The sequence below is a fragment of the Anoplophora glabripennis genome, unplaced genomic scaffold (assembly GCF_000390285.2).
Source record: "Anoplophora glabripennis isolate ALB-LARVAE unplaced genomic scaffold, Agla_2.0 scaffold6, whole genome shotgun sequence".
Lineage (NCBI taxonomy): Eukaryota > Metazoa > Arthropoda > Insecta > Coleoptera > Cerambycidae > Anoplophora > Anoplophora glabripennis.
The window spans coordinates 3178058-3198990 of NW_019416749.1; the positions used below are offsets into that span (position 1 = coordinate 3178058).

Consider the following 20933-nt stretch of genomic DNA (forward strand, 5'->3'; position numbering starts at 1 on the left):
TAAGACATCTCTTCTACTTATAAAATCTCAATCTCTATAAAAATGTCGAAGATATTCGGCAATAATAGAACTACATATTGAGATAATTATCTTACAAATCATTATATTCTTTTTTGTTTTAAATATGTTTGTGTTTAATTTCATTGCTTGGGATGACAATAGCAAAACCATTAACCATTACAACGAAGTCGTAACTTTGAGGCGAACAAATTAATCACAATTAAAAATAATTTAAATTTCAGGCTGTTTGAAATCGAATTATTTTCGTGTAAATACGTAACCAAAACGGAAATAGGCAGGGATGGATTCGGGTGGCTGACATGCAGAGAGAGATGGCGCTATGCAGTGGGTGTGAGAGAAAAGGAGAGGCGATTTTCACCAGATGTTAGGTTGGTTGGAAGTTGGAGTGTAAAATTTTCCTCGAAAATTTATGTTTTTTGTATGGTAAACCGGACAGAACAATAATCTAAGTTTAAAGTAAATTATTAATGTGCGAATGAGCGTATTGCCGTGTTAATCGTTGGAGTGAAAATAGTGAATAGTTGATAAAGTTAAAATGGCGATCTGAGAGCAATGGTGGACATATGAAATTCTCTACATTTGGATCCGTCACAATGGAAGACAACTCGCTCAATCACCAGAACGGCGGACAAATGGGTCCTCAGGGTGGCTCCATCGCGAATAACAAACAGAATGAAGAAGTAAATCCAAAATCCCATTATTCGATACCCGGGATTTTACATTTTATCCAACACGAATGGGCTAGGTTCGAATTAGAAAGATCTCAATGGGAAGTCGATAGAGCCGAATTGCAAGTAAGTCTAATTACCCAAAAAATACAATCGGGGCAACACCTTATCTTGCCAAAATCCATAACATAACTATGCGGAAAATGTCAATTTTCTTGAATACAACAATGCCTCAATAAACAAAAATTTACATCTTTTATCACAATTCATTCTGCATATAAAAGGATTTGCATGCTTTCAGGAAACTACTTAAATATTAATTATGTATTTACCAACTATTTAGTATTAATTAAACATTCATCCAATATAAAATAAAGTTTCTATCAATGTAGCTTCCTTTTGCAATGCAAATACCTATGTATTAAGAATATTAAATATCTAATTTTAATGTAATGTGATTCATCAAACTGTAAATTTGAATAGTTAGTTGTCACTTCATATTTTTTTAAGTGTCATAAATAACTTGCAATTTATTTAAATAACATTATCATCTATAGCAGGGTAAGTTGTACAGGAAGTGAATAGAATTTTTTTTCAAATTCAATTTATTCATCCAAATGAATTTTATTTGTTAAAAATTACCTATTAATATGACTGGCTCAGTCTGAGTATGGAACAAACTAAAATAAAAATAATTTGATAGTGTTTCAAAATACAATTTATCTCATTAATATTACAGTAATTTATTAAAATGAATTCTCCGATATCTCAAGAGATAAAATTTTAATGCCACACAATCGTAATTTGTTCATATTTTGAGTAATGTTAGCAGTTAGTTGGTCATATTTAAATAAACGTAAAACCTTAAAAAATTTAATGTTATCTTATCCCGAAATAGATATCATGTGTACATGCTGCGTCTATAAAGCCAGTAAAAAAAGTTATACCAGTCCATTGCATTTGTTTACTTTGTAACAGCTTATAAAAACAATCCATTAACTGCAATTAATGCAGATGCCTATTAAATGTCTTATGACCTTGACAGCAATTGTAACAATTTCTTATTTACATAAAGAATCAATAATTAAATATTTCCTATAATTTGCATTCAACATGCAGTTAATAGTCATTTTTTAATTTATTGGATATAGTATATAGTACAGTCAAATTAGGTATATTAGTTTTCTTTTTAAATAATTATTAATCTAGTTCATCATATCTAAACTTGCTCCAATTGCTTTACTAAGTAAATTGATTGGGGGGCACTTATGCGATTATTGTCAGCCTTTATTTTAATGAATTATGGTTTTTAATATTTTTTTTCAATTTGTAACAGGGCTTTAACATTTCAAGGCAATCAGAAATAACAAATTTTTTAAATGAAAAATTATAGTATCTTATTAAATAAGCAGTATAACACAAAAAAATTGGAGGTGGTTGAAGAAAAAATAAAAAGATCCTTAAAATTAACTATACTTAGCCTAACTAATATCACACAAGCATCTGCAATGGAAAAAATAACGGATAAAGCATATAAAAACTACCTACTTATAATTGGTCAAAACCTTCAATAAAAACGATTATTTTCAAAAATATACAATATTGATATTTACGAAACAAGTAATTTTTTATTTTTAATAATTTCACATACCTATATGGAAAAATACACTGTCATCACCTAAAAGTACTTATAAAAGTTGAAAGTTTACATTAAAGTGAAAATAAGTCCATCAAATGTCTACTAACGACTGTAGTAAATTTAAAAGAAGACAATCTTTTTAAACTTGCTCACTGCATTTCTCATTTAACTATATTGACTCAATAAATTATTTAAGAAATTGATACTCTAGCAAGAAATTTACGTATGTGAAAGACCACAGACAAGATTTCCAGCTGCTGATATTGCGGGAAACAATAATTACTTTATGGGCTATATGTCCCAACTAGCATTAAATTACACTACCAATATCTAGTACACAGTTAACACCATTTGTCAGCAGAACCACCAGTTATACTTTCAGGGTTATGTGGCTATTAAATTAGAATCAGTCCTATTGCCTCCAATTTCTTAGCCAAATCTTTGAATCTAGGAAAATGTATTACATGCACCTACCTATATAACTTGGTCAATTTCCTGTACATTTTATTGGATCAATGATTGATAAATGAGAAAGAGGTTTTATAAACTATAATTTAAATCTATGAGAAAGCAAAACGGGCAAGAAAAGCCGTTTAGGAAAACAGTTTAATCAGCTAATTAAGAAAGAAAGAGAGCCATAAATCCACTAATATCGGGCAGTATACACATATAAAACCAGAATAAATGTTTTTTTAATCAACAAACCTCTTTCATGCTTGAGCCACCTTTACACAGTTTTCACTGCTTAAGTACTTTCATTATTCCACAACCTACTGCAGTACTTGCTCTCGTTCCGCAGGCTCGTATAGCGTTCCTCCAGGGCGAGCGGAAAGGCCAGGAGAACCTGAAGAATGACCTCGTGCGCCGCATCAAGATGTTGGAATTTGCCCTGAAGCAGGAGAGGGCCAAGTTCCACAAGCTCAAGTACGGCACCGACCTTCAACAGGGCGACATGAAGCCGCCCGTCATAGACGAGTCTGGGGAATCACAGCTGGATGCAGATCAGTCCTATGTGTCAGTATCCAACTCCACCTGGAAGCAGGGCAGGCAGTTGCTGCGGCAGTACCTTCAGGAGATTGGGTACACCGATAGGATCATAGATGTGCGGTCTACGAGGGTCAGGGCGCTGCTCGGGTTGAACAACAACAACGCTGAACAGGAGGAGAACCACAATGGCGGTTCGGTGAATGGGAACGAGTCCAACAAGCGGGCCAGTGAAACTCAAGGTAAGATTTTTGCTATTGCAACGTTGTTTGGTAAATGTGGCGCTTGTGCTGCCGCTCGTCAAACAAAAGGACAGGTTTAAAGAAGTTAAAAATTAATTAAGGAACATTGTGAATATAAATGACCAATTACAAAAAAAAAACAATTAGGATATCCTAATGTACTTTTTAAAAGTGACATTTTCTGCCGTAATATTCAGTTACTTATCTAATAAAACATAAAAAACATGTTTGATTTCCAATATTCTTTGCTAGAAACCGAATATAAGTAAATTATAATTTACTGGGATGTGACTAATAACAGATATATGTACCAGTTGAATTGAAGTTTTCTGATGAAACAAAAATTTTAAATGTCCATAGAGTTGTTTTATTTTTTCATGATATTTTATTAATCTGCACAAATGTAATTTATTTTGTACAGATCTTGTTACAAAATGTATGTATGCCCCTATTAAATAATATACAATTAAATCAACAGATTTCCTCTGTATGATTGAGAGATACAAAGTAAATCTAAGAATAGAGATTTAACTTATTGAATTTAGATTAATAGTAGAAATGAAGTTGATTGGCAGCATTGTAAAAATATTAGAAATGAAATCATAAAGTTGTGAAAAATAAACAAAGCACAATATTATAGTAAAGTAGATATACAGGGTGTCCCACCGGGAATTGTGTCGATCGATATCTAGGAAAGTACTGCTCCGAAAAATTTGAAAATTTGGCAACATAGCAATGTCCCTAGGAACACAACTAAAATCTAGAACTTTCCAGCACTTCTGGTTATACCGGAAGTCGACACCAACTTCGTTAATTTAAATGGGACACCCTATATATTGCATTTTCATATTCTACATGAAATTTGAGGGTCACTTTATTAAATATTCCCCATACCTAGGAGTTATAAATTTTGAGATATTAATTTTTAAAGAAAAAATTTGACAAGTGCAAGGGTCCGCGGAGATGCTAGTAATTCCTTTCAGGAGCATGATCAAGCAAATTTTTGGTACCTATAAAGGTCATAGATAACGCTAAATTATGGTATACCATCAAATTAACACATTTAATACTGTGTTTCATTTTTGCTGTTACATTTTGATAACTTCAAACAGCTATAGTTAATTAATTATTAACTTAAGTGAAACACCCTGCACTTTTTTACTCTGTCATATGCAAATTGAAGTTTCGTTTCAAGCCATATAAGCATTGTTAGGATTGCCGTTATTACTTTTAGAGATATTTGAAATTTTCTATTTTTTGGACACTTTCTCCTATCAGACCTGTTCTCAAATTGGCCATGACCAGAAACACTCCAAAACAATTAATATAACTTGACATTTGTCAAGTTAGTTGTCAAATTATTGTTGTGTCTGAATAATGTTTGCCGGAAATTTAAATAAAAATGCCTGGGGGTCGTTTAAGTCATACTTATGAGAATTATTTTAATTTGTTTGTTATTTATGGAAAAAAACAGCAGATTCTCTACATGTTCTTGGTCTTGAAATTACTTTGTCACATTTTCCAGAAAGGAGAAATACTTTCCTAGATATCGATCGACACCCTGTATAGAAACTGTGGGAAAAATTTAAAACTAATTAACACCAAACATAATGAAAGTAACTTTCAGAATGGTGTTCAGTTTGAAATTGATAATGAAATGAAAATATTATTTATTTATTTGGTTTTTAATTTAGATTTNCAAAATGTATATATGCCCCTATTAAATAATATACAATTAAATCAACAGATTTCCTCTGTATGATTGAGAGATACAAAGTAAATCTAAGAATAGAGGTTTAACTTATTGAACTTAGATTAATAGTAGAAATGAAGTTGATTGGCAGCATTGTAAAAATATTATAAATGAAATCATAAAGTTGTGAAAAATAAACAAAGCACAATATTATACTAAAGTAGATATACAGGGTGTTCCACCGGGAATTGTGTCGATTGATATCTAGGAAAGTACTGCTCCGAAAAATTTGAAAATTTGACAACATAGCAATGTCACACAACTAGGAACACAACTAAAATCTAGAACTTTCAAGCACTTCTGGTTATACCGGAAGTTGACACCAACTTCGTTAATTTAAATGGGATACCCTATATAGTGCATTTTCATATTCTACATGAAATTTGAGGGTCACTCTATTAAATATTCCCTATACCTAGGAGTTATAGATAAGAAAAAATTTGACAGGTGCAAGGGTCCGCGGAGATGCTAGTAATTCCTTTCAGGAGCATGATATCAAGCAAATTTTTGGTACCTATAAAGGTCATAGATAACGCTAAATTATGGTATACCATCAAATTAACACATTTAATACTAGGTGTTTCATTTTTGCTGTTACATTTTGATAATTTCAAACAGCTATAATTAATTAATTATTAACTTAAGGAGGTTCGATACCAAAAGAAAAATGGTAAGAATGTTTTCAAAGCAATTGAAATCTGTTAATAAATATGCAAACTGACTTGTGTAAAAATATCAGATCGATTGACAACGTAGTTTTTTTGAAAAATGAATTTAAAAATTATGCTCTTTTACACAGGCTCTTATGGGAGTTGGGAAAAANAAATAACGAATTGCTGTTCTTATATAATTGGGTAATTCTATTACACCGAAAAAAAAATTTTAAGTAAATAACTGATTGCATCGAAAATTAGTACTAGTACTATACATCATTATGTTCCTTGGCAATTATTTTTAATATGACACATCAGACATCAATTTTTACGTTTCCATACGCATTATTTTGCTGTAAGCATAGCCTGTGGCAAGCCAAAAAAGTCAATTTTTGAAAAATTTAAAAATATTAATTATTTTTGGAAATATATCGATTTTTTTAAAAAAGGGGTTCTCACAAATTGGCTAAATGTTCTCAGCGGATGGCTTTAGAGTAACGATATTTAATTTATTTTCTTTGTAAAGAGTTGTAATACCACGCTATTAAAAATTTTTATTAATTTTAAGGATAAAAAATTGCACCTTTTTTGGGTATGTAATTTTTCAAATAGGTAACTATTTGAATTTTTACTTTATGACAACAACTTTTATAGAAAGAAATTGTTGACATTTTTTCACGAATAAAAAAAAAATGTTTTTCTATGACCTTCTGAAGAAGACAAAAGATAAGATTTTTATCGGTTTTTTCGATATATTTCGAAATGTAACAAAACAATCGATACTTCGATAAATCTTTTGAAAACCAACAACTTTCTCAGTTAAAATATTTCGATAGGAGCTATATTTTTTTAGTTATTTTACAAAAACCGTTTTTTACAACTTTGAGAACCTTTTTGATCATGTTCAACATTTTAGATCGAGTTTAAAGAGCATGAAACTCAATTTAAAATTTAATTTCCTATACGGTCATATTTTTTTTCCACGTAATAACTGTAAACACTTCTCTATAATGCTTGGACTATTATAATATGTATTTAGATTAAAGCTAAGATTTGCCCTATATTTAAGAAAGGTGATAAAAATTTTATTAAAACCACTTTCATCAAATTTTGGCATGTCGAAAGTTCAATGTCGACGTTTTTTATCGACTGAAATTGTTGGTGCTTCGGGAGTACCTCATGGTTCAATTCTAGACCCGCTGATATTCAATATGTTCATTAATGATATTTGTGACAATCTTGTAACAAATTCTCACTTGTATGTGATGACTTCAAGCTGTTTTTAGTAGCTATTTTTCATGTGATCAGTCTTTGTCACGGATGACAATAGGACAGCAAGAATACAAAATGTTTCTTTGAACGATTGCATGTTTTAACAATTTGAAGATATCAGGTAAGTGTTCTTGTATTAATTACACTTAGATACATCTTTTAGTTTCCATTTTGCATAATTATTTACTACTAGCTGTCTACTAGATATTATTGATGCAATTCAGTGCTAGCCGTTGCATCTTATCCATATTGCAGTTGTCTCCGCAATATCAGCAGTTGTCTGTGGGGCTAGATATCTTTTCATACCCATATTTCTAGTATCGCAGAACATGGTTTGAATTAGTTTGATTAGAATTAGAATTTGTTTGAATTTAAATTTATTTTAAAGATAAAATAAATTAAATTTATTTTGTTTGGTGAGATTTTTATAAACATTTTTGAATTTATTTAAAAATAAAGTAAAATTATATACATTGCTACACTGATTCTGATTTTTAAGCAACTAATAATTTAACAATTTGAATTAATTTAAAGGAATTGAGCAAAATTATAAATAAATTAGATAACAAATTTTATTTAAGTGATATTATAAATGAGAAATTAATTTGTTACAGCAACCTAATTGGGCACATTTAAATACATTTTGTAAATATTCCCAACTACCAATTAAAACTGGTACCGTTAATACTTATCCAAAAAAATTTAACACTGATAAATTTTCTATAAACACACTATTACAAAAGTTTTAAAACTTGTGTAATGAACAACTATCAGAATACCAAAAATAACCTCATAATACGTAATCATTCATATAATCATAATATGAATATGTATTCGCCATTTTTAGACCTAAAACGAGCTTTTGAAATAATTAACTGCCACATTTTACTAAAAAAATTAGAGAACTGTGGTTTCTAAGGAACAGTTCCATTTTGGTTAAAAGATTATTTATCCAAGAGAAAGCAAATAATGAATATAAATAATATTAAATCACAACCAACGAGTATGGAATACTTCAAGGAAGTGTACTGGAGCCAGTGTTATTTTTAATCCACTAACATCAATTCGTATCATAACTGGTTTTATTCATTTTTTTTTTAATTGATGAGTGAAACCCTATTTTGACTGCGTTTATCTCAAAAACAGTTTAACGAAAACATTTAAAAAAATTGTATGACTCACTTTTATTAACGCATTGTAACTAATTACCCTTGGATCTTTTTTTTACAATTCTTGTACCTATATGCTTCCGGAAAAATCCAAGTCCATGAGACCATTTTTGACTTAAAAAAGATCATATTATATCACATGTATCATGAATGACTGATTTTTGTGGAAAAGTTTGAGTATTGTGGTCTATATTGATTTACACGAGATGTTTATTCAACGAGTGTTGTATTGTAATGATATGGGTATACTCTATTATAGAAGTAAGAATATCTGTTTGGTGTATGTTTTAAGTCTATTATTCATCTTTCTCCGTTTTTGATATCATTCTTTCCTTATATGAGTTTGCGTATAGTTTCCTATTTTTTCTTAATTATTATTATTATTATTATTCAGGAAGAAGAACACCAGCGAAGAAATCGCAACCGAGCTCTCTAGCAGAAGCAATAATGTTGGATACGGAAGCGGCGGTAATGGCCAACTTAGACTTCTTATCTAACACGGACGTCGACATGGACGACGATGACGACATGAATGATGATGTCGATATCGAACAGTCTGATGACATCGAGGACGACGTAAAAGTTGGTAAACAGAAAGGTGAGTTTGGGTATAAATCATGTGTTATATATTCCATGTGTTACAATTTTTTAGTATCATTTTGTTTTCTGATAAATACATTCGGAGTTTAACAAATGTTCGGAATGTGGGGGTGGAACAAAAACAATTTGGTTTTGCGAAAAATTACTTTAAAAAAAGATTCCAAATAATAAAAAAATGCAGTGCAATGCAAAACTTATTTGCTTTCGTTCAACTCTCGACACTCATGACGCTTTATATGGGGTGTAACTTTGATTGGGGATCATATTTATATGGGGCCTACTTTTAACCTTCAGGAACACTTATCACATGTTTGTTTTTGTTAAATTCTATTGCAAAACTTCATACAGTCTTACACAGTTTGTCTAAAAAGGCAACCAGGGATATTGATACACACATACGGGCGCTGCCCAGGAATGGCGTAGACAAGACAAAGCACAGTAAAAAAAAAAAAATAAAACGACACTACTTGATTTAAAAACAAATTAATTTCATATTTATTCTGGGATGGCTTTCTAATTGAATTGAAGTACATTTTGCACATCTGGAGTTTATTTTAATTGAGGCTTAATTGCTTACAGCTGATATTTTTGTAGATAAACTCGATAATAATCTAGGATTAGGCGATGATGTAGATGCGATAGCTTTAGAGGTGTTCAACGAACTGAATCGGATATCCGATACCGAGAAGAAGCAGGACATTAAGACAGAGCAATCAGATTGGAATAAAAATAAATGTAAGTTGATCTTTTTCATCATACATTTTTTCAAATTTTATTTCATATTTCATTTTTATATCATGGTAAATGTTAATATGTAAATTTTTGTTTAAAGTTTTTATCGTGTGTTGTAAAATAATATATGATTCACAGTTATACGACCAGTTGATAAAGACAGGAAATTTGTGGTCAAATGAACATTTTTCATTAGAACTATTCTAATTTAACGCGATTAATTAGGATAATAACTCTTTTTGTCTACAAGGTATTCACAATTTTTTCCATGTATATTCTCTTGGTTTATTTTACACAATGCATATGATAATATAACCAATATCTACAAAAGTAATCCATTTTATTCATTATTAGCCACAATATTATGCATACCAAACACATAAATTGGGCAATGCAATAAAAATACCCAGTACAGCAGCCGTAAGAGTAGAATTTCGGGTTCAAATATTGAAAAATAAAGAGAATCTTCGAAAAATTTTTAGAATCAATGTTTTTACAAGAATGTTAGAGAATAACTAATAACCGCGTTTCCAGCTGCGCTCCCGAAGAGACCCATGGGCATCAACGACGAGGAGAACGTGGATTCCACCCTGGGCCTGGGGGAGCTGGCTCAGCTGACTGTCAACAATGACGCCGAGAACACGTACGATATCGCCAGCAGCAAGGAGGCCTTCAGGAAAACATGGAACGCGCGATACACCCTGCGCAGCCATTTCGACGGTGTCAGGGCGCTGGCGTTCCACCCCACCGAGCACGTCCTCATAACTGCTAGCGAGGACCACACGTTGAAGCTGTGGAACCTGCAGAAGACCGTGCCGGCTAAGAAGAGCGCGTCGCTCGACGTAGAGCCATTGTACACCTTCAGAAGCCACACTGGTAAGTTGTAGATTGACGGGTAACTTTTTTATCAACAAGAATAAGTGTTTGTATGGAGAGGCTGCAGTTTTATTGGGGTACGTTTATGTGTACGATCGGATTCTTAGTAATTTTAAGGCGTTTCAATAGATTTACATTATCAAGAAGCTATAAACGTTATAACTTTTTCTGAATTCTCTGACATCTTGAATTAAACACACAATTAAATTATACAGGGCGTTGCCAAAAGAAAGATAACTTTTCAGGATTGAGGGCTAGAAAAAAAGAGTTCCAGAAAGAAAGTCATAGGTTATTAAGAAATCAATATTCTGGTGACCTTGATCTTGACTTTAAGTATATTTTTGTTGTACCCTTATTATAATAAGATGTTGTGACCATTAATATAAAAAACTGAAGTAAAATTAAAATCTGATCTGTCGTGTGACGTTCTCTTCAGGTCCAGTTCTCTGTCTGGCCATCTCAGGCACAGGTGAGCACTGCTATTCTGGCGGTTTGGACGGCTTTATTAATTGTTGGGCAGTGCCCAACTCCAACATCGACCCCTACGACCTCTATGACCCTGAAATCCTCAACTGCACCCTGCACGGCCACTCGGATGCCGTGTGGGGCCTGTCCGTTTTAAATTCCAAGCAACAATTGCTGTCATGTTCCGCGGACGGCACCGTCAAGCTATGGTCACCACATTCTAAGGTAAATTTTGAAGGAAACGAAAATTCAGAAATGTTTACTTCACGTTTTTTCTAATTTCAGCAACAACTCCTGTCAACCTTCACCTCGGAGCAGAATGGGATACCCTCCAGCGTGGATTTCGTGAGGGACGATCCGAACCGCATTGTGGCGTCCTATTCCAGCGCGCACTGTGTCATTTTCGACATAGAGACTGGTAAGCCGGTAATAAACTTTGAGCCATCGGCCGTCGAGGGCATCAACACCAGGCAGATCAACAAGATAGTGTGTCACCCCACGCTGCCACTCACCATCACTGCACACGAGGACCGGCACATCAGGTTCTGGGACAACCACACGGGCAAAATGGTGCACCTGATGGTGGCGCACTTAGACGCCGTCACCAGTCTGGCTGTGGACCCCAATGGATTGTATTTGCTGTCGGGTGAGTAGATACTTATTCGCTTCATTGCTGGAATGTGTTACAGTTTATTTTTTAGTAGTTTTTTTTTTATAACAATGGTTGCGTTTTAAAATACTTCTGAGAAATTTGATACAAGGGATGTTTTTGGGGTAATACGTTTGGTATTTATTTAACACTAGAGGTTGCTAGATATGAGAAAGTGAAAGATGTGTGTCTCTCTCTTCCCCCCTCTCTTTCCCCTATCTCTTCCCCCCTCTCTTTCCCCTATCTCTTCCCCCTCTCTTCTCTCTCTTTTTCCCCTCCCTCCCCTCTCTATTTTCCTCCCCCTCTCTCTTCCCCTCTGTCTTTTCCCTTCTCTTCCCTTCTCTTTCCTCCTCTCTGTTCCCATCTCTATCTTTCCCCCCCTATTTCCCCTCCTCACTCTCTTTTTCCCCCTCTCCCTTTTCCCCCTCTCCCTCTCCTCTCTTTCTCTCTTTCCCCCTCCCCAATCGATTGTGTGAGAGTAATGATATATATTTCACCAAAATAATTCAGATTGTTTCTTATCGCCGATAAGAAACAATCGATAAGTTATCGGTCTCATACATTGGAATATTACACACACTGAACATTAAAATTGGAAGTAATAATAATAAAAATACCCAGTACAACTTCTGCAAGAGCCTATTTATTTCGTGAATTTTTTAGATCTAGGAACTGCAGCATAACAAAAACGTTTTAATACATTCATTAATTTAAAAAGTAATTCTTGCTAAATCATGAAAATATCAATTTAGCGATATATTTTAAATATTTTCCTGAAACTAAATATTTTAGCAAAACATAAAACAGTTGCATTTTCTCAAAATTCCTATCAATAAAAAAAAATTGCCTAGTAAGTTTTGTTTTCACAGTTCCTGCGAAATAGCAGGTCGCTCTCTGACAGTTTCACTGTTTGAAGGCCTAAGGAGTTAGTAGTGGCTCGTTCACGATAGGTTAGGTTAGGTCCATACCTCCAAATTTTATTGAAATATCTTAAAACTAATGGAATTATTTAAAAAAATTCAATAATTTGTTTTTCAAAATTGTGTTAAAATTGGAAAAGAAAACTGTCCTCGAACTAGGGTCTGTCCAGTTCCAGACACACCATACAGTAATAGTGATTAATTAACAAAAACGTTGTTAATTATACAAAATATAATTATTATCCCGCTTCTGATTGGAATTTCTTGAATCTATTAAAAATATATTAAGTATATGTAACTCTTTTTTTAAACTTTGCGAATTCGAAATTTGGCGCTCCAATCTTTTGATAAATCAGGTCGCTGACGGGACATTTTGCACTCGTAGGTTCGCATGATTGCTCCATCAGATTGTGGCACTTGGACAACAAGACGTGCAACCAAGAGATAACGGCCCACCGTAAGAAGTTCGACGAGAGCATCCTGGATGTGGCGTTCCACCCGTCAAGGCCATACATAGCCAGCGCTGGGGCCGACGGTTTGGCCAAAGTGTTTGTGTAAAGGTATACCCACCGCACTCATGAACATGAAGTGATTACTTGCAAATTTGCTTATATATTGATATAACTGTAGGTTAGGTGTACATATACAATAGAATTTTAATCATTTGTACATATATTCTCAACTCTTACGTGTTAATTTTAATTAATTAAATCCTTTTGTAAATAAGTTTATTTATTTTCTCGCGCTAGTTCTTTAATTGTCTATGTCATATTGGAGTTAGGAGGATCTAATCTTAACGTTTAAGAGGTGTAAATAAATATTCAAGGACAAGGCGAAGCGTTCTTTGTCACTCCATCACTATTTATTATGTACATTTGTCCTACCACATGGCCTTTGGGGCCCTAGTAATAGGAAATCGATGTATAAAGTTATTGATTACCTTAATAAATAATTGTAATTATCTCAAAAAGATACAGCAGGTTACTGGACCGTTAGACCTTAGATTTAACTAGTAATTTTAAGGGCGTAAATTTAAAACAAAAACTGTGCATCACCATTCTTTTTATCGTTTGATTATGCTACAGCCAAGTTGTCTAGCCCGGTGGATTCCTGTTTGACGGTATGCAAAAATGAAAGTAACAGAATATTTCAGCTTCAACTTAAATTTTTACATAAAATACTTGAAAACAAGATATTTAAACATTCCAATGAGAGAAAAATCTGCCCTGAAACTGCTTGTATGTTATTTTGTCACAGAGAGGATCAAATTCAACACTTTTAAGTATTCTCCGAGGAGATAGACAAAAAGTAGTTCAAATGTCCTATGCTCGATTTATAAAAACTGCGTCTGTCTTGATTCATTTAAGGGGTACGAGAGTATGACTTGTGAAGTTTTGACTTTTATAAATTTTTTTTTCTCCAGTACATAAAAAGTAGTTCAAATATCCCATGATTGATTTTTTTAAATTGAGAATTAAAGCCACATCTCAAAATCTTGATTTAGTAATTTTTTTATTTCTTGGTAATTCAACTGATTATACTCCTAAAAGTTATCATATAGCGCCTGACTAATACGAGGAAAAAAATGCATAGCTCACTTAATTGAATAACAAAAAAAAATTTTGGGTTCCAGATATACCTTTAAAAAGTGTTTAGAATGTTACGACTTAAAAACTCATAGAAAAATAAAAAATGATGCAAATAATAATATACCTAGAAGTATCGAAATTGATCCACCCTATACACACCACATCCCTTTTAAAAATACATGCTACTGTCTATCTTTTCGGTAAATATGAAAAACCTTTAAAGAACCTTGTGAAATATTAAGTGTACAAGATCTAAGTACATTTTTTTTTTACTGAAAATGCAGTTTTTTGGTTGAAAACTGAATTCTGACCATACTTTGTACACTGTCGATCAGGCTTCTACTCGATTGCTGCGATTTCATCAAACAATTCAACACTTGTGATAGTTTTTATGTGAATATGGGTTGAAATTGAATTTAGTCACCTTATTTTTTTATTTCTTTTTTTATGAAGTGTTTGTAGTTCCGTTTATTTATACAGAAAAGTTTTCAATGAGTCAATAGTGTGTACCGTGAAAATGGCAAAAAAACTGTGTGTCGATCTGTAATATTATTCATTAATGATATTAAAATGAGGAGTCTTTTATATTTTTATGTATAAGTAATAAATAATTTTGTTAAAAAGTATATTGTTTACGCAGTGTATTTTCTAGTTGTAGTTATTTTAAAAGTAATAGCTGAAATCATATTTAGACAGTAGTAAGTGATAATAATTGTGAGTGTAAAAAAATGTATTAAATTATAATATACCTATTAGTGAAAAATTATAGTTCTTTTCATAATTTTGAATTTTCTCTGCAGTCATTCCTTTGGTCACTGTACAGTATGATACCTGAGAAATCTAAACCTACAATTTTCCTTTACTTATTCCGTATTCCTTATTTAAACAAAACAAAATCTTTGGTGGGAAAAGACCAGGATACAGGTTATTTTATTACGTGATGCCACCTTCAAAAATTACCTGCTCGTGGTAAGTAACGTAAAATCTACTGACAACGGAATACTGAATGAGTAATAAAAGAAATTTGGGAGTGATAGCGCTTTTGTGAAAAATAACGACTAAAAAGTAAAAAATATATATGGTTGCTTAATTGTTTTATACAGGGTGTAAAAAGTTTAACTGCCATTACTTCAGCATGAAATAGAATGATCATAAATGAACAAAAAAGTTGTGTATTACAGGGGTGTAAGATTAACAGTTTTCAAAATACAGCGATTATGCATATTGTCATGTCACGTGACAACAGTGCTTAATCTGCTGATGCTGATGCACACCACATATGCACGTGGCAGACTTGTCCTATGGAAAAAATGTAAACAACTTATTGTGAAACATTTAATAAACAAGACAATTGTTTTAGTTTTTAAATAAATAAAATGTATCGATTTTGTAGTACAAAGATAGTGTTGTGCTTAAATTTTAGCTGGAATTTTGGTAATTATGAACTTTTAATCAAATTGCGTATTTGAAAAATATGTAATTAAATTATCCAAAGATTCACGTCGTCCAAATAATCATACATATTAAAAATAATTTAGGTACTTACCCAACAGCAAAATTCAGTCATTTTTAAACGCACAAGTACAAAACATATGCTCAAAATGTCCACCACTATTTTCGATGCACGCACGACAGCTTCGAATCCAATTTTCGCGCACTTCCTGGAAAATACCTCAAGAAAACGAAATAGTAGTATGCAAAAAACACTCCGACACGGTCAAATCCAGATACCAACTGAATTGCGTATTGGCGGTTGCTGGAGTACCTCGTATTAATAAACCGCCGCACCGTTGTCATATGAATTTTATCGAATTTTAAATTTGTTACAACGCTAATTATTTTTTAGAATTAAGCATAAAAGAAGTTCAAAAAAGTGATAAACAATGTATTTTATGGTGTTCTATGCATGCAGTTGTCAATATTCCGTAATTAATGGAATATTGTACATCAAGTTGGAGATTTTAATAATTTTTTTCTCGGAAATGGTTGAGTTTACGACCCATGTCATTTAAGGTTTTTTATTTATTTTAATGTAAGTATTCTATCGTCTGTTAAAATTGAGGCAGTCAAACTTCTGATAGTCCAATTAAAAGGGCCTTTAAATCGCAATTTTGGTCAACTTGCCTGAATTTTTGGTATAAATTAGTTTGAGGTACCTGAGGTATAATAACAATAAGTGACAGTAATTTTTTTTTTCAACCCCCGGTCAGGGGTGAAAAAAGAAAATAAAGGGGTTTTTCAAGCTAACTCAAAAGGGGTACGAGCTAGAAAAAAAATTTTCCTATAAAAGTTGTAGAGCATAAAATTCTACATAAAAATGGTTAATTGAGTTTTTCTTGTACTATTACTATTAAAGTTAATAAAGTTAGGGAGACAAGAAGTTAAGGGATAATTTCAGAAATTTAAAAAATCAACAAGAATTGTATAGTTTTTTTTTCAATCTAATCTAAAAAATGTAAGCTAGGTATCTTTTCAGAGAAATAGATTTTTTCCGATTTAAAGGCCCATTTAATTAGACTATAACACCCTGTAGACTACGGTACAAGTAAATGATGTCATACAATTTCGTGTTGTGGTGTCACTGTTAGAAGACCCGCCAAATACAAATATTTTTCTTGAACTTGTGGACTTCTAATTTAAATATAGGTAAATGATTTATTTTTAATTTGAGAGAAAAATTAGATATCAGAGAAAGATATAATTTAATATTTATATATTTTCATATTTAATTACTCTTCGAGTTAGAATATATTGACTGCAAATTATAAGTGGATAAGATTCAACAAGGCTATTATAAAACAGTATATATAAATTAAATTAAAATTAGTGTTTTATATATCAATAATAATAATAATAATAATGATAGTAAAATAATAATTAAAATAAAAAAAATATTTCAAATTTGATTTCAAATGAGATTTCAGACACGTAAGAGGGAGTGGTTATTTGACCTTTTAACGATTAGAGGTCACATTGTCTCCCCAGTCTCAAGATAGAGTGGTTATTGGTCACAAGTTCATAAAATACCGGCAAAACTACAACAAAACTAATTTTCTCTAAATCCGTTAATAAACTAGGGTAAGTAAGATTCAAAGCATATACTTTATTATAAATTTCTTGTATCAGTTACATAAGTTTTAAGCAAGTACAGAAAATAGCACTACATTTGAAGAATAATGTAACTATTTATTTTAATGTACAAACGGGTCCTAGATTTTCCACAAAATATTTTAATCAATGCGGCCTAGTTCGTGGAGGCAATTGTTTTAATTTCTTTTATTGATAACCTTTGGTACTTATTTACAGCTATATTACAATAACATGAAGTCTAAAATATGCTTAATGATAAAACCTAGCCTGATAAAAAATAAATGTAATTCCACTTGTATTCATGCTCATCGTATAAAATGAATTTCCTTGGAGATACAAAAAAACCCAGCAGGCTGCTGTTAAATCACTTGTCAGTTTTTCGACAAGTGAAAATTAAGATGGCTGAAACTGAGGAAACTGAAGTCAAAACTGCAGAAGCGGAAGTCGAAGAAGTTGCACCTAAAGAAGCTACACCTGAAGAAGTTAAACCTGAAGAACCTGCAGAATCAGCTAAGCCTGAAGAAGCCACAGCTGGAGAAGCTACACCTGCAGAGTCAGCTAAGCCTGAAGAAGCCACAGCTGGAGAAGCTACACCTGCAGAATCAGTTAAGCCTGAAGAAGCCACAGCTGGAGAAGTTACACCTGCAGAATCAGCTAAGCCTGAAGAAGTAGAAGCTAAAAAAGAACCACCATGTACCGCTCCGGTAATTAGTAGCGATATTTATAGAGAAATAATTAGACAATGTCAGTGTACACCAGATTAAGGTTTTTACCATTAAACGTGGCTAGTCGATTAGTACTGAGGAGCTTTTCATCAAAAGTCAGTAAGATACTGTACTCCTGTTATTCTAAAATATTTTTAAACCTATATTGTCAATGATATTTTTTCTTTCAGTGTGCTACTATCCTCAACGGCAAGCCCGAGGGTCAATCTGCTTCCACAGGTGCTGTAAAGAAAGCCGCAGAAATGGGACGCAAATTCGTTGTTGGTGGCAATTGGAAGATGAATGGAAATAAGGATCAGATTGGGCAGATACTCAACTTTTTGAAAGATGGGCCCTTAAATGCCGACACGGAAGTGGTTGTTGGGGTGCCCGCTATCTATTTAGAGTTCGTTAAGAATAATGCTCCTGGAAACGTCGAAGTCGCAGCTCAAAATTGTTACAAGGCTGACAAAGGCGCTTTCACAGGTAAGCGAATCAATTTTATTTGACATGATTTTTTTCCTAATCTAACCATTATGAAAAAATATATTGAAATAATATTTTATGTGGTGAAAAAATATATTTGATTACTACTGGCGCTTTCAAAAGGAGATACCTAGGAACAGGATTTAAATTTAGTTGAAGGTTTTCTTGATAAAAAATATCTAAAATTAGATGTTATGTAACTGTTATTTGTTTCTTGGTGGTTGTTGAACTCTCTTTGAAAATATACATTTTGCATAAAAATTAATGCAGTATTAAAAATGGGCCCCAATTTCGTAATTTATTTTCTCCAGTGTGAATTTAATTTTTATGATCTTTTTTTTAATTCTAGGTTTATTCCTCAGTAATGGTGCAGTAAGATAGACATATTTATTAAGTTTTCAGTTTTTGACCCGGTTTTATCTAGGGGTCAGATTTTTGGAAATTATGCTATGTCTTCTCCAGTCAAATAAATAATTGAGTTATAATAATTCATATTTTAAGCTGAACTTAAACTCTTGTCTACACCATTACTGGGCAACACCCGAATTTGGTTGTTCATGTGTTGTATGAATGCTCATCAGCGGTGCTCTTTGTTACCTTTTTAAAGGTAACCAAGTGGCAGAGAGTAAAACTGCAATAGAAAATAATTTTATAAATAATAAAATAATTTTGAATGACTTGATAAAGCACAACAAGGATAAATAGGCATAAATCCTTTCCTATGTGGTATAATTATTATAAAATTTAAAAACAAGATATTTTTGAAAAATTCTGGTGAAAATTTTTTAATTTGTTTAAATTAGCTTAACACGCTTACAATAGAGTAAAAATTTGTTTTGTATTTGAGAAAATTGGAACAGTTTATGAGACCTTATTTTTAGGGGAAATTTCTCCACTTATGCTTAAAGACATTGGTGTGAACTGGGTCATCCTGGGCCACTCCGAACGCCGTCAGATCTTCGGTGAATCCGATGAACTGATTGCTGACAAGGTAGCGTTTGCTTTAGAAAACGGTCTCAAAGTGATCGCTTGCATTGGTGAAACTTTGGATGAACGCGAGGCTGGTAAGACTGAAGAAGTTGTTTTCAGACAAACAAAAGCCATCGCTGACAAAGTCAAAGATTGGTAAGTTCATCCTCACAAACGGACAAATTCTTGATTTTCTGCTTTTATTATCCCAATTTTACAGGTCGAACGTAGTCATTGCCTACGAACCAGTCTGGGCTATCGGGACGGGTAAAACCGCCACCCCCGAGCAGGCCCAGGAAGTTCACAAAGCCTTGAGGGATTATATTTCCACCTCAATAAGTGCAGACGTCGCGAGTAGTATCAGGATCCAGTACGGTGGTTCTGTCACTGGAGCGAACTGCAAGGAATTGGGCTCACAGCCCGATATCGACGGTTTCCTAGTCGGGGGAGCTTCTTTGAAACCAGAGTTTGTTAGTATTGTGAACGCGAAACAGTGAAGTACTGGGCGGCAAGTCAGGAGTAGGCCATCGGCAAAATTGCGTTAAGAATATGCACGTGTAATGGCAATGTCTTTATTATGATTTAAATTTAATTGTTAATATTGATTTGGAATTTACTATAGGAAAGCAATTTATCTTGTAATCGATTTCTTCGAGTTTTTTTATTTATTAAAGAACTTAAAAAATATTTGGTTTACTCATTTTTTATTTTCCAAATTTTTTTATTTTTACATTTTCCAACTGCAACTTTATAGGTAATTCAAGATAAATGTAAAAGGAATGAAATTTCAATAAAAGTACACATTTCTATTAGTACATGATGAGATAAACAAAAAGTAGTTCATATGCACCACTTCAAAAAAATAGAATGAAGTTTTTGCGATTTTCACATTTCCCTAGGAAATAAACAGAGTAGTTCATATGACCCACGTTCAATTTAAATGACCAAAAGGCGAGTTGTAGCTTTTTTTATAGTTTCCTATGTAGAATTAGTAATTACCAATCTTGGCCAATTAAAAAAAGATAAATTTTGGAAAAAAATTAAATTCCAATAAACAGAAAATTGTGAAGAGACAAAATTAACTATGTACAATATAGACTTTAATCCGAACTAATTGAAACACGGGCTTGAAGAGATAAGTTCGAATTAACGATATTTTCGGATTACTGGATAGTAAATAAGTACATAATATGTAAATGTTCATGTTTACAATATCAGTGTCTATAACAATATAGTCACTGATATTATGAATTAGATTTTGTGTTACTGAGAAGGCAAAAAATAATAAAACTAAACATAGTAAAATATGTCGTATAAATATCGACATGTTTGCACGGCAATAATATTTCAACTAAAAAGATCTAATCGAGAAAGGTTTCGACTTGCATAAAAGGGTTTCCCCGAGACTGCCGGGGAATTACGTTTTTAGCAGTTACTTTTTATTATGTAGTC

The 20933-nt window shown here is 32.6% G+C and overlaps 2 protein-coding genes across 2 annotated transcripts; both read left to right on the forward strand.

Annotated features, from left to right (window-relative positions):
• The first annotated feature begins 373 nt into the window (after window positions 1-373).
• On the forward strand, window positions 374-14987 carry LOC108912055 (striatin-3). The gene is made up of 8 exons (XM_018717218.1): window positions 374-815; window positions 3128-3554; window positions 8796-8999; window positions 9596-9736; window positions 10268-10609; window positions 11046-11299; window positions 11360-11720; window positions 13029-14987. The coding sequence occupies exons 1-8, from the start codon at window positions 585-587 to the stop codon at window positions 13199-13201; spliced, it is 2133 nt and encodes a 710-aa protein (XP_018572734.1). The 5' UTR covers window positions 374-584; the 3' UTR covers window positions 13202-14987.
• A 2197-nt stretch (window positions 14988-17184) lies between these two features.
• On the forward strand, window positions 17185-20168 carry LOC108911657 (triosephosphate isomerase). The gene is made up of 4 exons (XM_018716646.1): window positions 17185-17310; window positions 18218-18512; window positions 19394-19637; window positions 19702-20168. Exons 2-4 carry the CDS (start codon window positions 18290-18292, stop codon window positions 19976-19978), a joined length of 744 nt encoding a protein of 247 aa, XP_018572162.1. The 5' UTR covers window positions 17185-17310; window positions 18218-18289; the 3' UTR covers window positions 19979-20168.
• The last annotated feature ends 765 nt before the right edge of the window (window positions 20169-20933 follow it).